At 51.3% G+C, this 22,197-nt stretch overlaps 2 protein-coding genes across 4 annotated transcripts in view; one reads left to right on the top strand and one right to left on the bottom strand.

The window, feature by feature from the left end:
- The first annotated feature begins 1,956 nt into the window (after nucleotides 1-1,956).
- On the top strand, nucleotides 1,957-11,089 carry NAGPA (N-acetylglucosamine-1-phosphodiester alpha-N-acetylglucosaminidase). Of its 2 annotated transcripts, none has more exons than XM_053929016.2 (11): nucleotides 1,957-2,454; nucleotides 2,553-3,008; nucleotides 3,909-4,048; nucleotides 4,941-5,049; nucleotides 5,986-6,114; nucleotides 6,602-6,807; nucleotides 6,911-6,958; nucleotides 7,993-8,121; nucleotides 8,337-8,468; nucleotides 8,555-8,618; nucleotides 10,442-11,089. In XM_053929016.2, exons 1-11 carry the CDS (start codon nucleotides 2,381-2,383, stop codon nucleotides 10,446-10,448), a joined length of 1,494 nt encoding a protein of 497 aa, XP_053784991.1. In that variant the 5' UTR covers nucleotides 1,957-2,380; the 3' UTR covers nucleotides 10,449-11,089. The 2 variants fall into 2 exon arrangements, with proteins under 2 accessions (XP_053784991.1, XP_053784986.1); XM_053929011.2 differs by having other exon boundaries at nucleotides 10,303-11,089.
- A 3,606-nt stretch (nucleotides 11,090-14,695) lies between these two features.
- SEC14L5 (SEC14 like lipid binding 5) overlaps nucleotides 14,696-22,197 on the bottom strand; it is a 47,340-nt gene continuing 39,838 nt past the window's right edge. For both annotated transcript variants that reach the window (XM_024553451.4, XM_045189861.2), the window contains exon 16: nucleotides 14,696-18,850. In XM_024553451.4, coding sequence (XP_024409219.2) covers nucleotides 18,739-18,850 — 112 coding nt within the window. In that variant the 3' untranslated portion in view covers nucleotides 14,696-18,738. The remainder of the gene's footprint in view (nucleotides 18,851-22,197) is intronic.

Genomic DNA, 22,197 nt, shown 5'->3' with positions numbered 1-22,197 from the left:
CCTGGAAGAGAAAGAACTAGCCCTTCCACATCAGTACATCTGCATCAGGCCGGGTCATTTCATCCCCGACGGGAGCAGTCATTTTGAGTGTGGTTAACTGAGGTCAACTAACTTTGGTTTGCCCACAGGCCCCAGAGACACTCTTGGGGGCCCATCTGAGGTCACTGTTAGTTTAGAAATTAAGGTATCAGCAGCCCCTGAAGCCTTGAAGAATCTGTTCCATCCCACTCTCCTAGGTCCTGGGGGTGCCAGCAGTCCTCGGCACGCCTTCTTGTAGCTGCCTCACTCCAGTCTCTGCCTGTCTGCACGGGGCTGTCTTCCCTCTGAGTGTCTTTACGTGTGTCTCTTTTCTTATAAGCACACGGGTCAGACAGGATTTAGGGCCCACTCTACGGCAGTATCACCTCATCTTAACGAATCACATCTGCAAAGATCCCACTTCCCAAGAAGGTCACGTTCTATGTTTCCGGGGGGACACAATCCAACCCAGTATACTCGCCCTGAAAGGCCCTTAGGAGCAGTGGCTCAAAGAGGGGTCTGAGTTCAAGCACTAATCATACTGAGTGTGGACAGAAAGGGTATGGCCTGGCCCTGAGCTCGCATGACACCAAAGGCCAACCAGATTGTGCTGGCTCCTAGCTGGCCCATGCGTTGCACTGGCACCAACAGGTGCCACCTAACCCTGGACACTGCCCTAGAACAGAGGCCTGAAAAGAAGTATCCTCTCCAAGGATTGTTGAAGTACATGCTACAAAATAACAGGCCAGCTTCATGGGCTTCCAGCCTGTGCAGGTGTCAGGGCCTGCGCACACAGGGATCCCATGCTTGCTTTCACACTCCGCTCTCGGCATCCTGAAATTCTCAATATTTTAACAAGGATCCCTGCAAATTATCTGACTGACACGCCTATCCTCTTCCAAAACGTCAAGATCATTAAAGACAAAGAAAGGCTATGGAACTGTTCCAGATTCAGGGAGACCAAAGGCGCGTGAGGAAATTAGCTACAAAGAACTATTTAAAAAAAAAAAATCAACTTCATACATTTGAGGAACTGCTTTGCTTTGTTAGGTGATTCACAAATCAGGCAGCATCCTATCTAGCAATTAGAAAGGAGCTCCAAGGAGATACTTAAAATGGAAGGCTTTTATACACAGGAGAAAAAGAGTGGACAGTTTCAGGCAAGATCACTCCCTTCAAGAGACAAAAGGGATCTGTCAGGCACATGTTAGTATAAGAACATCCAAACCTGTTGAGAATTTTTATAATAATTTATTTGAGCTAAACACAGGATATGCCTAGAAGCAAGATCTCAACAGATTAAGAAAAATCCTTCAGAGAGTGACAGTTTATGCACTTGAGATTAAGGAGGGGGTGTAAGGAAGATTACAGGAAAGTGGGAGACAGCAAGGCAGGGATTGGATTACAGATAGTTAAAATTTGTGCTCTCTTGATTCAGAAGGAGGGGCCTAAAAGGGGTGGATTTAAAAGGTGTGTTAACCTATATGCATAGAAACAATGGACCTGGCTTGCCTAAAGCAAAGATAAACCTTTCACTACAGAAGTTACAGGCTGGGGGCATGACCTGCCCCCTTAAGAACTTGTGAGGTTACCCTGTGAGGTTACTTTTCATAGAACCACTTTTTTTGTCTGCACACAATGTCCCTTAGTGCTAAGCAGGAAAATCCAGACTGACAGGTTAAGATTACCTTCCTCACAGGGGCTGAAATTGCAATTAGGTTAGGTATTAAGTCTCTGTTTGATGATGTGGGGCTTAGCACAACTTACTCCTTTTGGAGCCTCTTGTTTCGTTTTTAATGGGACATCATAGGGACAATTGATAAAATTCTAATATGAACTATGAATAGTTAATAGAACTCTACCAACATGAAATGTCCTGATTTTAACTGGCCTGTGGTTATGCAAGAAAATGTCCTTGTTTGTATAAAACACATAGTTTATTATTGAGGTGAAGGATCATGATACTTGCAGTCTTGCTTGCAATTTGGTTTAGAAAAAAAAGTGCACATGAATAAAGTACAAATACTGAAGCAAATGGAGCACAAGTTAACAATTGGTAAAGATAAGTAAAAAGTATACCGGAGGGTTTTTTTAGTTGTTATTCTATTACAGTTGTCCCAATTTTTCCCCTAAACCGGAGTTCTTTGTACAGCTCTTGCGACTTCTGAAGGGTTGAAATTACATCATTAAAAGTTCCCCCCCGCCAAGCTAGCGCCACACCCCCTCCCCAAAAAAGCGCAGCGAATTACAGGACCAGATCCCACCGCACACTCACCGCGAGGCAGATCCAATTCTGTCAGCTTCCACCAGAGGGCCAGAGTAACGTGGGCCGAGCCCACGTGACCGGAGGCCCGCGTTCAACATGGCGGCCCCCATGGGTGGCCGGCTTCTCTTACTTATGCTCCTCTGGAAGGTGTCTGACGGCTTCGGTTGGGGGTGAGTACAGCTCTCAAGGGTGGTCGGGGGAGAGCCCGGTTCGGGGGATCCTCTGCCCGGCCGCAGCCCTGTAAGTGCGCGGCCGCCCTACCCCACAGGGCCTCCCTGGACGACGACTTGCTGCTGCCCTACCCGGCCTTGCGCGCGCGCCCAGCCCGGGACTGCGCGAGGGTGCGTGCCGGCAGCCGCGAGCACGAGAGCTGGCGGCCTTCTCCGGCGCCCCCCGGCGCCCGCGGCCCGTCGGTGCGCACTTTCGTTTCGCATTTCGCGGGCCGCGCGGTGACTGGCCACCTGACGCGGGCCGCGGAGCCCCTGCGCTCCTTCTCGGTGCTGGAGCCCGGTGGGCCCGGCGGCTGCGCGTCGAGGCGCCGCGCCACTGTGGAAGAGACAACGCGGGAGGCCGGCTGCAGTGTCGCGCAGAACGGCGGCTACTTCCGCATGGACACCGGAGAGTGCCTGGGGAACGTGGTGAGCGACGGGCGGCGGGTGAGCAGCGCCGGGGGGCTACAGAACGCGCAGTTCGGGATCCGCCGCGACGGGACCCTGGTCACCGGGTGAGGAAACAGGGAGCCCCGTGACTGTCGTGGACAGAGGCCCCGAGACTTGGGTTGTGTCAGTACTGCCGTATTCAACCCACCTAGCCAAGCTGAGCCTCCGTTTCCTCATCTGCAGAATGGGAGTAGTGATAACCAACTTGCAGGGTTCATTCGTCACCCCTGAGCCCTTGCTTTGTGTCACGTCATGTGCTGTGTACTGGAGATATGTATAGCAGTGAACAAGCATAAACAGCCTTTGCCTTCACGGACCTCTCCCGTTACTAGGAAAAATAAACCAAAGCCAAGGAGAAAACTTGGATGAAATCAGATTGTGTACGTGCAGTGAAGCAGTGAACACAGTGAATCGATTGTAAATAAAGTGTCGATTTTAGGGAGGGTGATCAGGAAAAGCTTGTTTGAGAAGGTGACCTCTGAGTTGAGGCCTGAAGATTAATCACAAGTCAGCCAGGGTCAGAACTGGAGGAAGAGCATCGCAGTCAGAAGGAAGAGCAAATGCAAAGACTCAGCAGTGCATAGGAGCTTGGCCTATATGAAGGACCGAAAGAAGGGCCCATTGTCAGAGTGTGGATGATAGGACTGACTTTGATTATTTGAAAGCTTGCTCTAACCCTGGCTGGAGACTAGGCTGGAGGGCCATAGAAGAAGCAAGGAGGGCCAGTTAAGAGCTGTACAGACATCAGGTGGTAGTTTGGGCAGGATGACGCCCTGGGAAGTTGACGGTTTCTATTAAATGACATGTAGCCTGGACTGTGTAGACTGATTATAAGGCTACTTTTGGGATTAGGACCAGGCAGGTTCCTGGGACAGCCAAGCTGTTGGGGGTGGGGTGGGGAAGGAGCCCCGCAACCCACAGCTGCCCCTGCTGGTAAGTGAACCTCACACCTTCCCTGTGCCCAGGTATCTGTCTGAAGAGGAGGTGCTGAACACTGAGAATCCATTTGTGCAGCTGCTGAGTGGGGTCGTGTGGCTGATTCGAAATGGAAGCATCTACATCAATGAGAGCCAGGCGGCTGAGTGCGAAGAGACACAGGAGACAGGTGGGGATGGGGTGGCAACAGCACTCCTGAGAGTGAGGACCAGTGGGGCCGTGGGGGAAGCCTTTCATTAAGTACTATTCTAGGTACTGGGGATCGGGGATTCAGACAGATAAGGTGCCTGCTCGATATATAAGAGAGAAAAGTATAATTTGCTAAAAAGAAGTGGTAAGTGCTAAGAAAGAAAAATGAAGTTGCAGAAAAGGGGCTACTGGCAAGGGAACAGGGCGGTGCTGCTAAAATGTTCATGGACCGGCAGTATCTGTGTTACCCAGGAGCTTGCTTTAGAAATGCAGAGTTTCAGACCTCCCTCAAACCTACAGGATCAGAATCCCTGGGGGTGAGGTCCTCGCCTGTGTGTCTTAACAAGCCCCCCTGGGTGATTTTGATGGACACTCAAGTTTGAAAACCACTGAAATATGGAATGCTGGGGCAGGGAAGGACACCATGGCCCTAATGTGAAATTGGCCTATTTTAGAATGAGCAGTCAGGGATGGCCTCCTGGAGTAGGTGACTTAGATCAGAAGGAATGAGCCATGGGAAGAACAGAGGAGAAGTACAGTCCAGCCAGAGGGAACAGAAAGTGGCTGCAGGGTGATAGGTAGGAGAGCAGGCCAGGATGCTTGTGCTGGACCTTGGAAAGGTGTTTGGATATTGCTCTAAGAACAGTAGAAGCCATAAGAGGGCCTTCACCTGGGGGCTGACATCACTTGATTTACACTTTAAGAAGAGCCCTCTGGCTCCTCTGTAAGCCTGACTGGAATGGGGCTGTGGGGAGACAGTGAAACGCTGGATGGCATGGACTGGGAGGTGGTGTTGGACTGGCAGGAGGTAGTAGTGAGAGCCCAGAGGGCCTCCTGAGGGCCAGTGATCAGCCCAGCTGCTTCTCTTTCAGGTTCCTTCAGCAAATTTGTGAATGTGATATCAGCCAGGACGGCTGTGGGCCATGACCGGAAGGGGCAGCTGGTGCTCTTCCATGCAGATGGGCAAACAGAACAGCGGGGGTGAGTGCCAGGAACCAGAGCCTTGGGGTCTGGGCTGAGTCCTGCTTTGAGGAACTTGGACCCACCGCTGGCTCACCTCTGACCTCCCAACTGTTCCCTGGGGATGTTCATACCCATCTGTCCCCTGCCTTCCTGTAGTCTGTACCATTTCTAAGAACTCATCATCCCCCACACCCTTCTTCTCATTCCCCCCAGTTTAGGCCTCCTCCCTCCTGAGCCTCAGTTGGAGTGAAAGGAAGTGATCACAGAGTTAGCAGGGCAAAGACCTCGATGCCAGTCCCGGCTTGGCTATCTGCTAGCTCTGTGGCCATAGACAAGTCTCTCAGCCCCTCTGAGCCCCAGTTCCCTGCTCTGTAAAAAGAGTGTATTGTTGTGCTATTTCCGAGTAACAAATGAGCACCCACCTGCTACATCGTAGTTCTGTAGGTCAGGAGTGCAGAGGGCTCCCTGCGCTCTGTTCAGGGCCCTCGACAACACAGTCAAGCTGCTGGCCAGGCAGGGCACTTATCTGGAGCTTCTAGGGGGAAAAGTAAAAACCCTCTTCCCAGCTCATGTACGTTGTTGGCAGAATGCAGTTCCTTGCAGTTGTAGGACTGAGGTCTTTGTGTCCTTGTTGGCTTCGGGCCACATTCCTCCTCCTGTGTGTACCCTCCCCACCTTCAAGCCGGCAGAGACATGTCGAATCCCTCTGATCCCCGCGGAGTTCCAGTCTCTCTCACTTCCTCTTCCACCACTGGCCAGAGAAAGTTCTCTGAAAGGGATCTTGTGATCTCTCTTATATTCACAGCTTCTGGGGACTAGGGTGGGCCATCTTTGGGGGTCCATTTGGAAATTTTCCTGCCACCATGAACACAATACCACCTACCATGGAAAGTAAGAAGAATTCCCCCAGAAAGGGCGGTGGGCTCTGTGAACAGTGCCACTCTTGTGCTGCAGCATCAACCTGTGGGAGATGGCAGAGTTCCTGCTGAAACAGGATGTGGTCAACGCCATCAACCTGGATGGAGGGGGCTCCGCTACCTTCGTGCTCAATGGGACCTTGGCCAGTTACCCATCAGATCACTGGTAAACACACCAGAGTCTCCTTCTTGAGGTCTATGTCCAGGCCTGTTCTTGACTGTGTCATTCAACAAATACTGAGTGCCCACTATGTGCCAGGCCCTGGGATTCAGCAGTGAGCAGGAAGAGCCAGGATCCCTGCCTCTCACTACTTAAAGGAAGTGTACATAGTATGCCCGTGCTGCCCAAGCTGGTGAAAGGGGGTTGGTTAGTCCAGAAAAAAACTTTATAAGGATAATGAAGTGTGAGCTGAGATCTGAAGGAAGAGGAGGTGGGTAGGCAGATGGCGTGGGAGAGCCTTCTGGACAGAGAAAGCAGCATGTGCAAAGGCCCTGGGGTGGGAGGGACTATGGGGGTTGTAAAGAACCTACAAAAGTTTGGAGATGGGGCAACAGAGAAACGCAGCTCTCATGGACTACGGTAGGCGGTCACAGGGGCTGGCTGGATGTGGCCAGCACTGTGGCCTCTCTTCAAACACTGTGTGCCCTTGTAGCCAGGACAACATGTGGCGCTGTCCTCGAAGTGTGTCCACTGTGGTGTGTGTACACAAGCCCCGCTGCCAGCCACCTGACTGCAACGGCCATGGGACCTGTGTGGAGGGGCACTGCCAGTGCACGGGGCACTTCTGGCGGGGCGCTGCCTGCGACAAGCTGGACTGTGGCCCCTCCAACTGCAGCCAGCATGGGCTCTGCACAGAGAGTGAGTGGGGGCTCTGGGGAGGCAGCTCTAACCCAGGCTCCCAGCTCTCCCTGCCCATCTCTACCTGGGCCCTCACCTGACCTTCTCGGTCTTGTCTTGGCAGCCGGCTGCCGCTGCGAAGCTGGATGGACAGGGTCCAACTGCAGTGAAGGTAAAAGCCACCAGGCCAGCCCCTCCCCAGCCCCCATGCACACGGGGAGAGGGTACAGTAAATGTGGCAGCTGCCTTCATCTTTGCCTCTTGGTCTGCACATCGCTTGCCTTGTGTCTCTCGCTCTCGCCTCACATGTAAATCACTGCATTAGTGTCCTGAGGCCACTGCAACTATTTCTACAAATGAGGCAGCTCAAAACAAAAGCAGTGTGTTCTCTGACTCTCAAGGTGTTGTCAGAGTCGTGCTCCCTCTGAAAGGTCTAGGGGAGGAGCTTCCTGCCTCTTCCAGCTCTTGGCTTCCAGCATTCCTTTGGCTTGTGGCCGCATCACTCCAGTCTCTGCCTCCGTCTTCACACGGCCTTCCTGTGTGTTCTGTCTCCCTCTCTGTTATCTTACCAAGGACCCCTGGTCACTGGATTAGGGCTCACCCTAAATCTAAAATGATCTCATCTCAAGATCTTTCACTTAAGTGTATCTGTAAAGACTGTATTTCCAAATAAGTTCCCATTGACAGGTTCTAGGAATTAGGACATATTTTGGCAGGGGTGGGTGGGGGGCATGGAGGGTGCAATTCAGCCCACTGCAACCATACACAGCTTAAACCCTTCAGTGGCTTTCTTTCACACCTGGGAAAAAACTCAAGCTGTTCAGTGTGACCTGCCAGGCCCTGGGTGCTCCAGCCCCTCCCTGCTTCCTGTACCCACTCTGCTCCTCCTCTCTAAGTCTCAGCCTAATGTCAGGTCCTCAGAGCACTCTTCCCCCACCCTACCCCATGCCTCTCAGTGGTTTGCTGCTGCCAAGAAGTCACGTCCCCACAGTACTACTCCTCACTTGTACTTTGACATTTGCTTTCTAGCTTGCTGGCCCCCTGCCCTCCTAGGCCGGAAGCTCCGTGAGCACAGTCTCAGGGCCTGGCACATTCTCAGTAACTCTGTTGGGAAAATATGTGAGCCTAAAGGCCACTCGGCGTGACTGAGATCCATTGGGAGGGACAGGGCCAGATTTTGCAAAGACCTTCCTTCCCCCATCCCAGCTTGCAGCAATGGCTCCTTTGGGGAGGACTGTGCCAAGAAGTGCCAGTGCCAGAATGGAGCTACCTGTGATCCAGCTCGGGGGACCTGCACCTGTCCCCCTGGCTTCACTGGCGACAACTGTGTACAGGGTAAGTAGACAGTGCCCCCTCCTGGCTCACTGAGTCAGCCAGGAGGGGGCACCTCCCAGGGCACCTCCAGGAGCTGGCTTGAGGGAGGATGTGTGTAGGTGGGTGCACCTCCTCTTTAGCCCAGCTCTGTATACACTTTGGGCCTATCCTGTCAGTGCAGAGAGAGGCTGTGCCAGGGGTGCCTCCACCTCTGCGTCCCTGTCTCCTCACTGCAGAGTGTCCCCTTGGCTGGCACGGGCCAGGCTGCCAGAAGCCTTGTGAGTGTGAGCACCAGTGTCCTTGCAACCCCCAGACCGGCAACTGCAACCTCACCCAGACACCCACCCTGAACAGCATTCTCTCCCGAGGTACGGCCCCTCCCAGGGCCCCTGGGGGCAGGAGAAGGCAGACTCGGACCCTCCCAGACCCTCAGCCTCACCTTGGTGTCTTACAGTGAAGCAGTGTCTCCAGCCATCCGAGGTCACCCTGCAGACAAGAGAATTCTCCCTTCTCACTGGGTAGGTACTTTGGTGGGACCTGGGGCAGAGGTGGCAGGAGACCTCCTCCCTCTACCTTCAAGGGACTGGGCAAGGCTAACAAGTGGCAGCTGGGCACCCAGGTGACATTTCTCCGACATGAGCACAGGGAGAGTCACAGCTGATGCTCAAAGGGGTGTGGTGAGAAGGACCCTGGTCACCACCCCAATGGGAGTCAAGGGGGCTGGGCGTGGGCTTACTGTCCTTAGTCATGACGCTCACAACTTGTTCTCAGCTCCCAGTGCAGAAGCACCAAGCCCCAAGGAACTAGCATTATTTCTCAGTCCCCTGTGTGCCCTCAGGCCTTGTGTTGAAGCTTTATTTTCAAGCCTGATCTCAGGGAGGATGGTGTATTGAGAATGCTGGGCCCCATCCCTGGAGTTTCCAACTCAAGAGGTCTGGGGAGCAGCCTGGCATCTGCACTGCAGGTGATGCTGGCACTCATGGTCCCGGGACCTGCTTTGAGGACCTCGCTTCTCATGGTTCTCACCTCCCATAGCCCAGGCCTGGGTGCCTGGCCTGACCCACTTCACCCAGCCCCCTCTGGAGGTGGAAACCAAGTGTGGGTATGAATGAGAAGCTCCCCAGCATTGTTCCAGAGGCAATATCTGGGACCTGATGCCAGGTCCCTCCTGGGCATCCTGACCCAGTGAGTCTGGTAGGGTGAGGCCTGGAGAAAACTGAAAATGTGCTTTCAGAATGCACCAGAGCAGGGGCAGGTGCTCCAGCCCCTGACCTTAGGCTCCTGCTTCTCAGGTATGAGACTTTGGGAACACCCCCACCCCAGACCTAGAATCCATTAGCGGCCACCAGCAAGGGAAAGGGAGCCATGGGGCTGGTGGGTGTGGCTGCAGGTCCGGCACCCAGCAATCTGCCAGTGTTCTCTTCTGCCTTGAGGGTTCATAGGGAGGAGAAAGGATCACTGAAAGACACTGCTCTGTGCCCGCCACTTCCTGCCTTGGAGGAAGGGATGTCGGTTCTCCCTGCTCTGTCTGCCTTGAGGACCCTGGAACAGAGTCCAGCCTGTGTGTTGTCAACATCCTGTGGAGCACAGGATGCAGACTGGTGCTTCCCAGGGCTGGATTAGGTCATATGAGTTGGTCTTCACAATTTAACATTTTTTTAAAAAAAAGATTTTATTTATTTATTTTTAGAGAGAGGGGGAGGAAGAGAGAAAGAGGGAGAGAAACGTCAATGTGTGGTTGCCTCTCACGCGCCCCCTACTGGGGACCCGGCCGCAGCTCAGGCATGGGCCCTGACTGGGAATTGGACCTGCGACCCTTTGGTTCACAGGCTGATGCTCAATCCACTGAGCCACACCAGCCAGGGCACAATTTAACATTTTTAAAAGATTTATTAACAACATCTGGAAATCAGTAACATTTACACAAAACCCTTTTATTTTAATGGTTTCTCTTGAAATATCAGTAGATACGGCAGCCCTAGCTGCATCCCACACAGCAGCTGTTCCCACTGCCCCGCAAACACGTGTTGGAGTTGTGCCTCAGCCCCACAAAAAGACTTATTTTGCTCCTGACAGTCACTGTGGGGTCTTCGGAGGCCCCAATCCTGTGCCCCCGCTCTGGGTAGAAGAGCAAATGAGAGGGAGGAATGACCCTCCAACACTGCCACAGGCCCGAATGTGGGATTTCTCTCCTGCCCTCAGGACCACCTGGCTGGCCCTTACTCTGGTCCTGGTTTTCCTTCTGCTGATCAGCATGGTGGTGAACGTGTCCTTGCTCCTCGGCTCCAGAGCAGAGCGGAGCCGACTCCTGGGTGGGTCCTATGTCTACTACCCACTGCAGGAAATGAACGGGGAGCTCTCAGCCGCCGAGAAAGACCAGATGGGTGATGCCTGCAACTCCTTCAAGGACTGACACCTCCAGCTGCCCATTGTGGCCTGTTTTGGAGGCTTGTTTTAAGTGGTCTGGCTTCTGCAGGGGAAAGTCCAAGGCCACTGATTCTGGATGATCTCAGCCCCAGTGCCAAGCCAAGCTTTTGACAGCACCTGTGCCTCAGCCCTTACCTGGCCCTCGGCCCTCCCCTGGATGTCTGCCGTGGCACAAGCAACCTGAGCAATACAGTGTTCCTTGGAGAGCACTCCTTCCCCGCCTGCCTGTGTCTGCTGCCATGAGGCCGGCCCCCCAAGGGCCTCTGCCAAAGAGCCTCCGGTCTCCTGGGGCAGGAGCCACTAGTGAATGGAACTTACCGCATCGTGACCAAGTGACAGGCTCCAACCAGCCCCTCTGGACTGGGATGGACAAAAGGGACGATGGCACATCACCACATTTGCCAACTAGAATTCTATTTCCTATCACAGGAAGCACCTTAGAAGGGATGGAGGATGAAATCATGTTTACAGGCTTTTTATTTTGTCATCCTACCACCAAGAAGGTTTTTATAACACTTGAATAAATTGATATAATTAAAGGAGCCCCTAGGCAGTGCCTGAATTCTGGACTTAAGGTCACTCCTGGGTCTTAACAGGTGGGGCTGCATTACCTGAGTCACGGTCTTGAACAGGCAGCCCAGAGCTCCTCCAGCTCCCTGATATATTCTGTTTAACTCAGGGCTTCTCACTTTAATAGGTAGGTGAGTCACCTGAAGATCTTATTAAAATGCAGGTTCTGGCTTGGGGCTGATAGTTGACGTCTGAGAAGCTCCCAGGTGGTACCAAGGCTGCCCAACCACACTTTGAATGGAAAAGGTTTAGTGCACACTGTATTTTAAAGGAATTTAAGTTAGTTACCAGTGTTTAAAAGAGATTAACAACTCCAGGTTTCCTGTTGCTCTTTAAAGAGACAGAGCTAGCGACCCCAGCTGGTGCCTTCACGAGGCAATGGCTCGCCAGAGCTGAGAATCTACAGCCCCTGGCCTGGCCCTCTCCAGTTCATTGCAGGCCCAGCAGCTGTCTCCCCTCACCTGTTAGTTACCTCCTAGCCTTCTGAGTGTCAAGAGTTTGTAACTTGTACCTGTGAAGGGTCTTCAGGAAGTGCCTGGCAGCCGCCCCATGAATAAATGTCACACTGCTTAGCAGCTTGCATTTCAGCTCCACCTGGAAGGTTTATTTTGTATTTTGCTTTCCTCTAATGCACCAAGCAGCCTCTGATTTGGAATTCAAGGGTAGGACATAGTGGCAAGAGCTCAAGCAAGTTCCCAGGCACCTTAGGATCTCTGTGGCATGTCCCGAAGGCACAGTTCCTGAGCCTGGCTGCAGGGCAGAATGTATTCCCCAGGAATGTTCAAGGACTGCAGACTTCTGGACCCCATCCCAGACCCACTGAATCAGTGTCAGGAGCAGAGGGTCCAGGGATGTACACAGAGCACCCCAGAGGCTCTGAGGCAACAGGCTGTGGAAAGTTGTCCTGAAAGCTCCAGCCTCTGCAGAGGGCCTCCCTACCTGTCCTTGGCTGTGCTGGTAGCTGGGTGGAAAATTGCATCTCTGCAGTTCTCTGTGCAGGCTTGCTGGGTTTCAGCTTCAGGGAAGTACCTGAGGAGGGCTCGTCATGGTGTGCCAGAGGGGTCCCTGGTCCAGCAACGGGGACACATTCATCTCCCTTGTGTTGTAGGGGTATCTATCATCTTTGCCTGCCATCTAGTCCCTCTTTTAGTACCTGCCCCAGCTGAGGCCAGGTCCTCCCAGCAGCAGAACTTGAGACAAGGATGTGAGGGCAAGTAGTGTATTTGCAAGGTGACCCCAAGAATCCCTAGATGGGAGACAGGGAAGTGAGGGGAGAAGGTAAGGCAGCCTGTACATGGTCCATTAGTGAGCAGCTTCCCACTGTGGGCAGCCAGGCTCACCCCACTGGGGCTTCTGGGAGAGTAGAGGATACCTGTGCCACCCACAGGCGGGGGATGGGGAAAGCTGGCACATTCATCCGCCAACACTCATCATGGGTGGAGGGCTGCTCCTGGAGGTTAACCCCCTGGCACTTCAGCCTGCTCTACACAGGAGCCCAGTATACTCAAGGTAGCCATTGAAGAGAAAATTGAAGTTTCTTAATGTTAAAAAACAATAAAAAAATAAGTAATACCCATTACTTCAAAAAAAAATGGAAGTTTCTTGCATCCAGATGCCCTTTGTGGTAATAAGACTGTCTGGGATAGGTGGGCAGGACATCAAGAGCTGTAACACAAGCCTCCGTCAAGTTGCTTTAGGTACTACCTCTTCCCCATTCTCCATCCTTGTGGTTTGGCTGGCACCATGTCCTCCCCCCAAGTCCAGGTAGCATCAGCAAATGGTTCGGAGATAGGCGTATGTCCCAGTTGGCTAGTCACAGCCCACCCTGGAACTTCTGGAACTGGGGGAAAGAAACTCCTCACCAGGATTATCCAGCTTCCAGGGTATGGGCCACATGGAGGAGGAAAGTGAAACCAACATGGGGAATTGAACCAAGAGAGAAGGGGGCTATCATTTGAGCCCCTAGATTCAGCTATACCTGAAGCCAGTGTCATTCTTGGAGTTCCCAATTATGTGGACCAGTGAATACCCAGGTTTGCTTGAGGCAGATTGTGTTAGGTTTGGGGGTCTCTGACAACCCAGAGAGTCTGACACTCCTACGTGCCATTCCAGAAGAGGCACATTTTGGATTTGGGCATTTGCAGAGCTTAGATGGGACACGGACCTGGAGGCAGAAAAAGTGTCCGAGATTCCAACACCTACCTTTGGTGACGGGGGCATGTGTGAAACCTACAAACCTACAAGAGCTAAAATCATGAGCATCAGGACTGTGGGCCAGGGAGGAACATGGTCTAGTTATGGCAGAGCTAGGATGCCTTCCCCACCTTGCGGCCAGGATGAAATGCAGACCCCAAGTCCTGATGGGCTGGCTGGGAGCCCTGAGAGTGCTGCGTGCTGGGCAGTTACCATGGTAGCATATATCTCAGCTGTTGGCATTCTCTTTACAAAACTTTAGCATCAGGGAAGACTCCAGAAAAAAGGTCCAATTCCGGAGCCAATGGGCAGGCATTGGAAACAATTCAAGCATGATGCCACAGCTTTCAACAGCTTCTCAAAGGGATCCGTCTCTGAGAAAAATCTTGGCTCCAGAAAACTCCTAAGTCAGAGGTTTCAAATTGTGCTTTCTGAGGGCCCACATCCCTCAGAAGTGCCTTGTGTTGGGGAGGCACTGAAGGGAGGGGAGGGAGAGTGGGCTGGGGAGAGGTTTGAAAGCCACAGTCACCTTTGACATCCCTGATGTCACATCCCTAATGGCTACCTTTCCTTCCTTTCCAGTACCTTTCCTTCCAGCTCTTTCCAGCTCCTTCCAGGCCCTGCCCAAACTCCCATACCAGTGCCCTGAGACCCTCCTCCACAGAGGCCCCAGAGGTCTGCCTTGGACTCAAGTGCTGGCCTTGGAGGAGAATTGGTCCCAGAGGCAGCCTCTGGGCCACAGGGAGCCCTGGCATGTTCTGTCCTCTCCAGACCCAAAACCCAAGAGGCTCTGGGGAGGTGATTCTGTGGAGACAGACGTCAGCAGTGACCAGCTCACCTGCACCAGGGAGCTCTCTTTCTCAACACCTGGTACACCATGAGTCAGCTGGCTGTTCCTTTGAGAGTCCTCACACACAGTCCCAGAGAAATCCATGGGAAGGTCACAGGGAAAGAGTGAACACACCCTGCTGGGGCGGGCAGTGGCCACTCCCTCTCCCTCAGATGTGTTGGGCAGGGCTGGGTAACAGAAGCTGGTGTAGACAGGTGGCCCTAATGCTGTCATGCAAAGGAACCCCCCTTCTCTGCTCCCCCAGTGACAGTCCTGGGCCTCCTCCTTCAAAACAATGGAATCCCTCCTGACATCAGGACTATGGCCATTCTCAGATGCAATGCTGGGACTTGGGTGAAACCCCAGGGGGCAGGGCAGTGGGGCCCAGGAAGAGGGGCAGCAGAGCCCTTGCCTTCAGCTGGATACCTGGCAAGTAGAATCCAGGAACCTAACCCCAAGATTCCAAGTCAGCAGTGGTGGGTGAGTGGGCTCCAGGGATCTGCATTTCACACCATGAATAAACCGCATCTATCTGCCCGTGTGCTACAGGCACATGCGGTGGGTTGGACAGCGAGCCCCCCAAACCCACGCCCACCAGAACCTCCCGATGTGGTCTTATTTGGAAGTAGGATCTTTGCGCATGTAATTAGTTAAGGACCTCAAGATGAAATCATACTGGGTTGGGGGGCTTACATTTAATGACGGGTGTCCTAACAGGAAGAGGAGACGGCCATGGGAAGGCAGAGGCAGAGATATGGGCAATGTGCCCACCAGCCCAGGAACAACAGGAGCCACCAGAAGCTGGAAGATGCAGGCAGGACCCTCTCGTGGAGCCCACTGGCACTTCGATTTCAGACTTCTGGCCTCCAGAGCAGGAAGAGAATCAATTTCTCTTGTTTTTAAGCCACCTAGTTTGTGGTAATTTGTTACAGCATCCCCAGGAGACTAATACATCTGTGCTTTATATATTAAACATTTACCCCCTTCCCCCAAGGACCAATTTGCAACCCCTGAGGGTGATATAACCCCTGTTGAGAAGGTTCTAGAGTCTTAGAAACAGCAGCTGTGTAATTCTTGAACAAGCCAAGGGAAATCTACAGGGTTTTAGGAAGGAGACAGTAGAGATATGTCCAAATCTAAAACATGTAATGATTCTGGTTGGAGCAAATGATCAGGGTAACAAGAAACCCCATGTTTTACTGGCTGAAACAGCCTGTGTGGGAAAGAATTACACTGTTCTCATTGAACAATTCATGTTACAGGGGAGAAGTCCCAGGGAGCACAGGGTAGGGAAAAAGTCTCACACTCCCCTTATTTCAACATGTGGGGAGAACAGTCTAGTTGGGTGGGAGAGACACTGCTCCACACCATGCTGTTCCAGGTGAGTGGATTTACCCAGAAAACACAAGCAGTTTCCGAAAGGGAAAGTCAGAGGGAAATATCTTGACACCCACTTTTCTGTGGATGCACCCAGCGCCGAGCCTTCTGTCCCATGAAAAACAGTGAGAGGCATCCTCAGGAAGGAGCCTGCAGCCTTCGGATGAGAAGCAGTAAATAACCAGAATAACCGCCGACCTTTCTAGGAGCTGGGTGCTGCTGGGCTGTGGGTGCACAGCCACTCATTTCACCCCACTACGACCCCATGAGCAAGGTAGGCACTGCGGTCCCCATTTCAGAGATGAGGGAACAGAGGCACAAAGAGGTTACACAGGCAGGTTTGAACCCCATCCTGTCTACATTTCAAGACCCAGGCTCCTAAACCCAGGGCCTGGGTAGGTCCTGTTGTGAGTGGGTTGTTTCTGTTCTGGTCACAACAGGTTAATGAGAAAAAGGCAAGTCAAGGAGCTTCCAGCCCTGGGGTCCAGAGGAATTTGGATGTCAAGAGCTTAGCAGCCCTTCCTTGGATTTTTAATTCCTAGAATCTCAAAGGTAAGAAGATGGCATATTGATTGATATGTTCTAGCATGGACCCTAGAGACTCGGCTCGGGAAAACTATGGTAGACACCAACATGGCCATCTGCTGCTTCTCTGGCCCAGCTCCCCTTGTCCTCGGTGACTGGTCCTCCCCCACCCCACTGTCACGCCTGGAGGGAATGTCAATCACAGAGCCTCCACCCCCTTGGCCAGCACACCCACAGGAGTGAGCATGTAACTCGTGCAGGGCTGGTCCAAGCTCTCTGGGATTTGAAGTGGAAAGAGTGCCTCTCTCAGACTTAGCGATGGTGAGCCTTGTGGTTGTAGGCTAGTGGATGCTGGCAGCCCTTCCCATCAGATAGAGGAGAGGATGAGGCTGGTGTTCAAAGAGATGCAGAGCCAAGGGACCTGAGTGAAGCTGAGAGGAAGCAGGAGAGCTCTGAAGGGAAGGACTGACTGGGCCTGAGGCCCCTTGTTCCTCCTGTAGAAGCTGGACTGCTGATGGCAGGCCCTTGGAATCGGCAGACCCAGGTTCCAGTTATCAGAAGCCACTTCTAACCCCAAGTCAAGGAAAGGCTTCTCCCCCCTTCACTGGGTGCTAGTCTTAGACAATAAGTGTGTAGGGAGTGCTAGGGAAGTTTACCCCAAAATGCTTCTAGGATAACACAGTTTTTAGAGGCAAGCTAGAAATTCATCTAAAGAGAGTTGACAGTGTCGCAAATTGCTCCCAGCAATAATTGGCTGGTCACATGGGAGCAATTCCTTTTGACAATGTCTCCAATCTCCCTCCCTCTCCCTCACATGTGCACACACACACCTTGATGCAGGATACAGTTCTGGATTTTGTTCCTGTACCTGAGAAGCAAGTGGAAAACTACAGAGGTGGACAAGGCTCCCTCCATGCAAGAAGAAGGATGTCTCCTTCCCTTGGCTCCAGGTTTGGGGTTGAGGTTGGTATGGAAGTAACCTTGCTCTTCCTGCCCCATCGTGCCAAGCCTGCAGGGGAGCAATGATCCCCAGGGTTATAAACCCACCTATTGGGCAAGGCCCAGTGACTCTGATGTTGGCCAGAGACCACCTCCAACCGTAAGCAAGGTTACAAGATAAAAGCATCGCTGGTCCTCTAGGCCCCAGACTGGAGCCCAGGCTGTCTGCCAAGCGATTTCAGTGAGATCTGTCCCAGGCAGACAAGGCAAGTGAGTGACAGGGGCTAGGGGTGGGTCTATAGAGAGGGGTGGGGCCCGGCATGGCCCCACCCAGGGTAACAACTGTGTTTGTTGCCTTTCTGTGACAATAGTGGCCTAGTTTGCCAACACTCTCAAATGCCCAAGGGAAGCCAGCAACCCTGATTTCTGGGTGAAATGCCCCAATTTTTAAATTGCTCTATCGGCAAAAAATAAAAACAGTAAAGGCAGGCCAGATCAGGCAGCAGGCTGCCATTTGGTGACCTCTGACCTGTTGTCTTCTTTGGAGGCCCAAGAAATGAAAAGAGAACTGTCCTCAATCCCCAAGGACACACAAGACTCTCCCACACAGTAACGCAGGGAAAGTTTGTCAATACTGGAGCTGCTTCCGGGAGTCACACTTAACCCAGGGCAGACGCACCAAAGTTGTAGCCTCCACCCCACAGGGAGTCCTGACGGAGACCCTGGGTCCAGCTCCTGGACCCTTTTTATGTGGATCGCTATAACTTACAACTAGAAAAGGCATAATTAAAGAGCACCCAGGACAGAAAGGGAGCTCCAGAGGAGTGTAAAAACAGCTAGAGCCCCTTCATCACTGCCTGAAACTTAGCAGAAACCCTGTGCCTTCCCATCCTCTTCAAGGTAAGGATGGTCAGGGTTAGGCCTTCCCAGCCAAGCTCTAAGAAAGTGGATTTCAAGTCCAGGGTGGGCTTCTTTCCACAGAAAGCAATGTCTGTAACTCATAACTGCTCACAGTACCCATCTTGGGACATAAAGCAAAGCATGGAATCAGACGCTATGATGAATATTTGTCACTTCTGCCTGCCCAGTATTCTTTCCTCCTTCTCCTCGGGGGACCCCAATATTCCTAGAGGCCCCTTGTTCTTTTTAGGCCATGTGGTTGGGTCCAGGGACAAGCATGTGGTCCATGCTGGACAACACTGCACCCCCTCCCACACAGTAATTAATCCAGATCGGACATAAGACCCTGCTGGCCAATCGGTGTTCTCCATTTCCTGGGCAACTGTGATTGGTTCAGGGACCAGCATGGGACCCAGGCAGGCTGATCACACTCAATTCTGGGAGGTTGGAAGAACTTTGGGAGAAGGAAGTTCTCTTCTGGAGCTGAGCTGGGAGAAAAGAGGGAAGGAGCCTCATGGCAATGGGAAAGGCACCTGAGAAGGAGGCCATCCCAGGGAAAGCAGAGGCAGAAGTAAAGGAGGGGGCTGAGCCTCATGACATCTCTGAACCCCCAGACCAGGCACATCTGAAGGTGGCCCACCCACTCCTTGGCTTTTTGTTATACAAAGTCCAAAGGAGATTGTTCTGACTTAGAGGCTCCCACCACGCACAGGCCACGAGCTGAATCTTTGCTGTCAGCTCCAGACATCGCAACTTTGGCAGCATCCAGACCAGGGCAGCAGCCCCCATGGTCTCTGGTCATGCAGCAAGCTGGCTTCTGGTTGTAGACACGTGAGGACATGGTAGGCGAGTGGGCTTCCCCGCAGCGCTCAGTCTGGCTATCTGGAGACCAGGGAGCTGCTGTGGGACTGGCCAGAGGAGGAGGAGGAGGTAGCAGCACTGAGCTGGGAGAAATGGCTGGTGCAGGATTCCAGGCTGGACATGGAGCCCCTGGGGAGGAAAGGCATCGCAGAAATACTACCTTCTGGTGGAGACACAGCCCTGGGGCTCACATGCATCGGTGGAAAAGCTGGTGATACTGCAAATGAGGCCCCAGGGCTCTTTCCACAAGGCTGGTAAACACCCCAGGCACAAAAGGCAAGTGCAAAGGGGAAAGCAAGTGAGGCCAAGATGAGAAATGAAGCTCCGCCCATTTCCCTGCACCCCATATCCCCAAGCAGAGCCCAACCTGCCTCAAACCATTCAGAAGCTTCCCTACACTGGGGACCTGGCATGGCCCAGAGGGCGTCCCACAGAGACTAGAGAGCCACCAGCCCCATCTCCAGCCTCACCCTCCACCTCCTTTCAGGTCCTCTGACACACAGCTCCCCCGTCTTGAGCTTTTTCATCTGTGCCTCCTGCCAGAAGCCTTTCTCTCCTGCCCACTTTGTCCAGTTAACTCAAACTTCACCACAAACTTCAGAGTAGAACCATCCAGAACTTTCTGTGATGGTGGACACATATCTGTCCTGTCCATCACAGCAGCCATTGGCCACATGGGGCTACTAGGCACTCCAAATGTGGCAATTGAGCATGAGGAACTGAATTTTTATTTTATGAAATTCTAATAGCTAAGTTGAAAGTGCCAGCTGTGGCTACTGGGTTGGACAGTGCGACTTCAGGGCTTGGCTAAGGTGTGGTCCAGGGAGCGGCACAGCACCACCGTTTTCTGGGGCCTGTTAGAGCACGTGCTCCGGGGCTGCATTTTGACAAGTCCCACAGATGATTTGTGGGCACACCCCCTAGATCTCAGCTCTAATGTCACTTCCCAGACACCCCAAAACCCCTGCCCCCCCCATGCCAGGCCCCTTGCTCTGTGCTATGACAGCACCTGTGTTAGAAGCCCTAGCACCTCTTGGCTGTGGGACCTCGGACAAGGACCCCAGGCTGGAATACCTTCATGGTGGCCATCGCTCCTCATAATTACACACAGGTGTGATTATGTGGTCTCCTGCTCCATGACAGCAGACCTGGTCTGTCTGGTCCCCGACCCCTCAGGGCCCAGCCCCGCACCTGCCCACTGGGGCTGCCCAGGAAACAGCCCTTGAACTGGTTCTCTCAGGAGGATAATGAGGGGCAGGGCCTCTAGGTTCCTTCACACTGACCAGACAGGCTGGCAAACAGTGTCCAGCCCACTCTTCCACCAACACCTACCCTTGTGGAGGCAGCAGCCTCCAGACACCTGTGTCTACATGTCAGAGTTGCTCTGGCCGAAATAGGCAACCTCCCAAAGAGGGGATCACCAGCCCTCTGCCACACCATGGAGATTCTATTTAGAGAAAAGATGCTGGCCCAGTATGTCTCACGCTGGGCTGCTCGTGCCCCTGGGATCCTTGGAGCTATGCCCGGGATGTGGCTCCAGATGTCACACCCTCCTGGAGCCTCAAGTTAACTCCATGGTAAAGAATTTAAAGCATTGTTTTTAGTTTGATGGAGGAGTCCCATTTGTTTCTTTTTGCTTTTGTTTCTCTGGATGGAGGTGACATATCCAAAAAGATATTGCTAAAACCAATGTCAGAGTTTACTACCTTGTTGTCTTCTGGTTTTATGATCTCAGGTCTTACATTTAAGTTTTTAATCCATTTCGAGTGGGGGTTTTTGTATATAGTGTAAGAGAGCAGTCCAGTTTCACTTTTTTGCATGTGTCTGTCCAGTTTTCCCAATATCACTTATTGAAGGGACTGTCATTTCTTCATTATATACTCTTACCTCCTCTGTCATAGATTAACTGACCATATAAGCAAGGGTTTATTTTTATATTCTGTTCCATTGTTCTATGCATCTATTTTTGTGCCACTACCATGCTCTTTTGATTACTACAGCCTTTAATATAGTTTGAAATCAGAAAGCATGATAACCTCCAACTTTGTTCTTTCTCCAGATTGCTTTGGCTATTTGGAGTTTTTGTGACTTCATACAAAGTTCAGGATTATTTGTTCTAGTTATGAGAAGGATGCCATTGGTATTCTGATTGGGGTTTGCCTTGAATGTGCAAATTGCTTTAGTTAGTATGGATATTTTAACAATATTAATCCCCAATCCATGAGCAAGACATATCCTTTCATTTATTTGTGTGCTCTTCAGTGTCTTACAGTTTGGGGAGTACAGGTCTTTCACCTCCTTGGTTAAATTTAGTGCTAGGTATTTTATGCTCTTTGATGCAATTGCAAATGGAGTTGTTTTCTTAACTTCTTCTTCTGATCATTCACTATCGTGTATAGAAACAGTAGATTTTTGTATGTTAATTTTGTATCCTGCAACTTTACTGAATTCATTTATTAGTTCTAATAATTTTGGGGGTGGAATCTTTAGGGTATTTCACATACAGTATCATGTCATCTGCAAATAGTGACAGTTTTACTTTTTAATTCAGATGTCTTTTATTTCTCCATCTTGTCTTGCTATGACTAGGACTAACAATACTGTATTGAATACAAGTGGTGAGACTGGGGCATTCTTGTCTCTGATCTTAGAGGAAAGGCCTTCTGCTTTTCACCATTTAATATGATATAGGCTGTGGGTTTGTCATATATAGCTTTTATTATGTTGGGGTATATTCCTTCTATACTCACTTTGCTGAGAGTTTGTATCATAAATAGATGTTGAATTTTCACAAATGCTTTTTCTTCATCTATCAAGGTGATCGGATGACTTTTATCCTTGGTTCTATGGATGTGATGTATCACGTTGATTGGTTTGTGGACACTGAACCATCCTTGCATCCCTGGAATAAATCCCACTTGATCATGGTGCATGATCACTTTAATTATTGTTGAATTTGGTTTGCTAATATTTTGTTAAGAATTTTTGCATCAGAAATATCATCTTGTAATTTTCTTTTTTGTAGTGCCTGTGTCTGGTTTTGGTATCAAGGTATGCTGGTCTTCCTCTTTAATTTTTTGAAATAGTTTGAGAAGGATAAGTATTACTTCTTTGAATATTTGATAGAATTCACCTGTGAAGCCATCTGGTCCTGGACTTTTGTTTGTTGGGAGTTTTTTTAAATTACTGCTTATATTTTGTTGCTAGTAATTGGTCTATTCAGATTTTCTCTTTAGTCTTGGTTCAGTCTTAGAAGGTTGTATGTTTCTAGTTTATCCATTTCTTCTAAGTTGTCCAATTTGTTGGCATACAATTGTTCATAATATTCTTGAATGATCCTTTATATTTCCTTGGGGTTGGTTGTAACTTTTATGATTTTATTTATTTGGGCTCTCTTTTTTTCATGATGAATCTGGCAAAAGCTTTTTTTTTTTTTTAATTTTGTATATCTTTTCAAAGAACCAGCTCTTTCATTG

Source organism: Desmodus rotundus, chromosome 1 (assembly GCF_022682495.2).
Source record: "Desmodus rotundus isolate HL8 chromosome 1, HLdesRot8A.1, whole genome shotgun sequence".
Classification (NCBI taxonomy): domain Eukaryota; kingdom Metazoa; phylum Chordata; class Mammalia; order Chiroptera; family Phyllostomidae; genus Desmodus; species Desmodus rotundus.
This window is presented reverse-complemented; position numbering and strand designations above follow the sequence as displayed.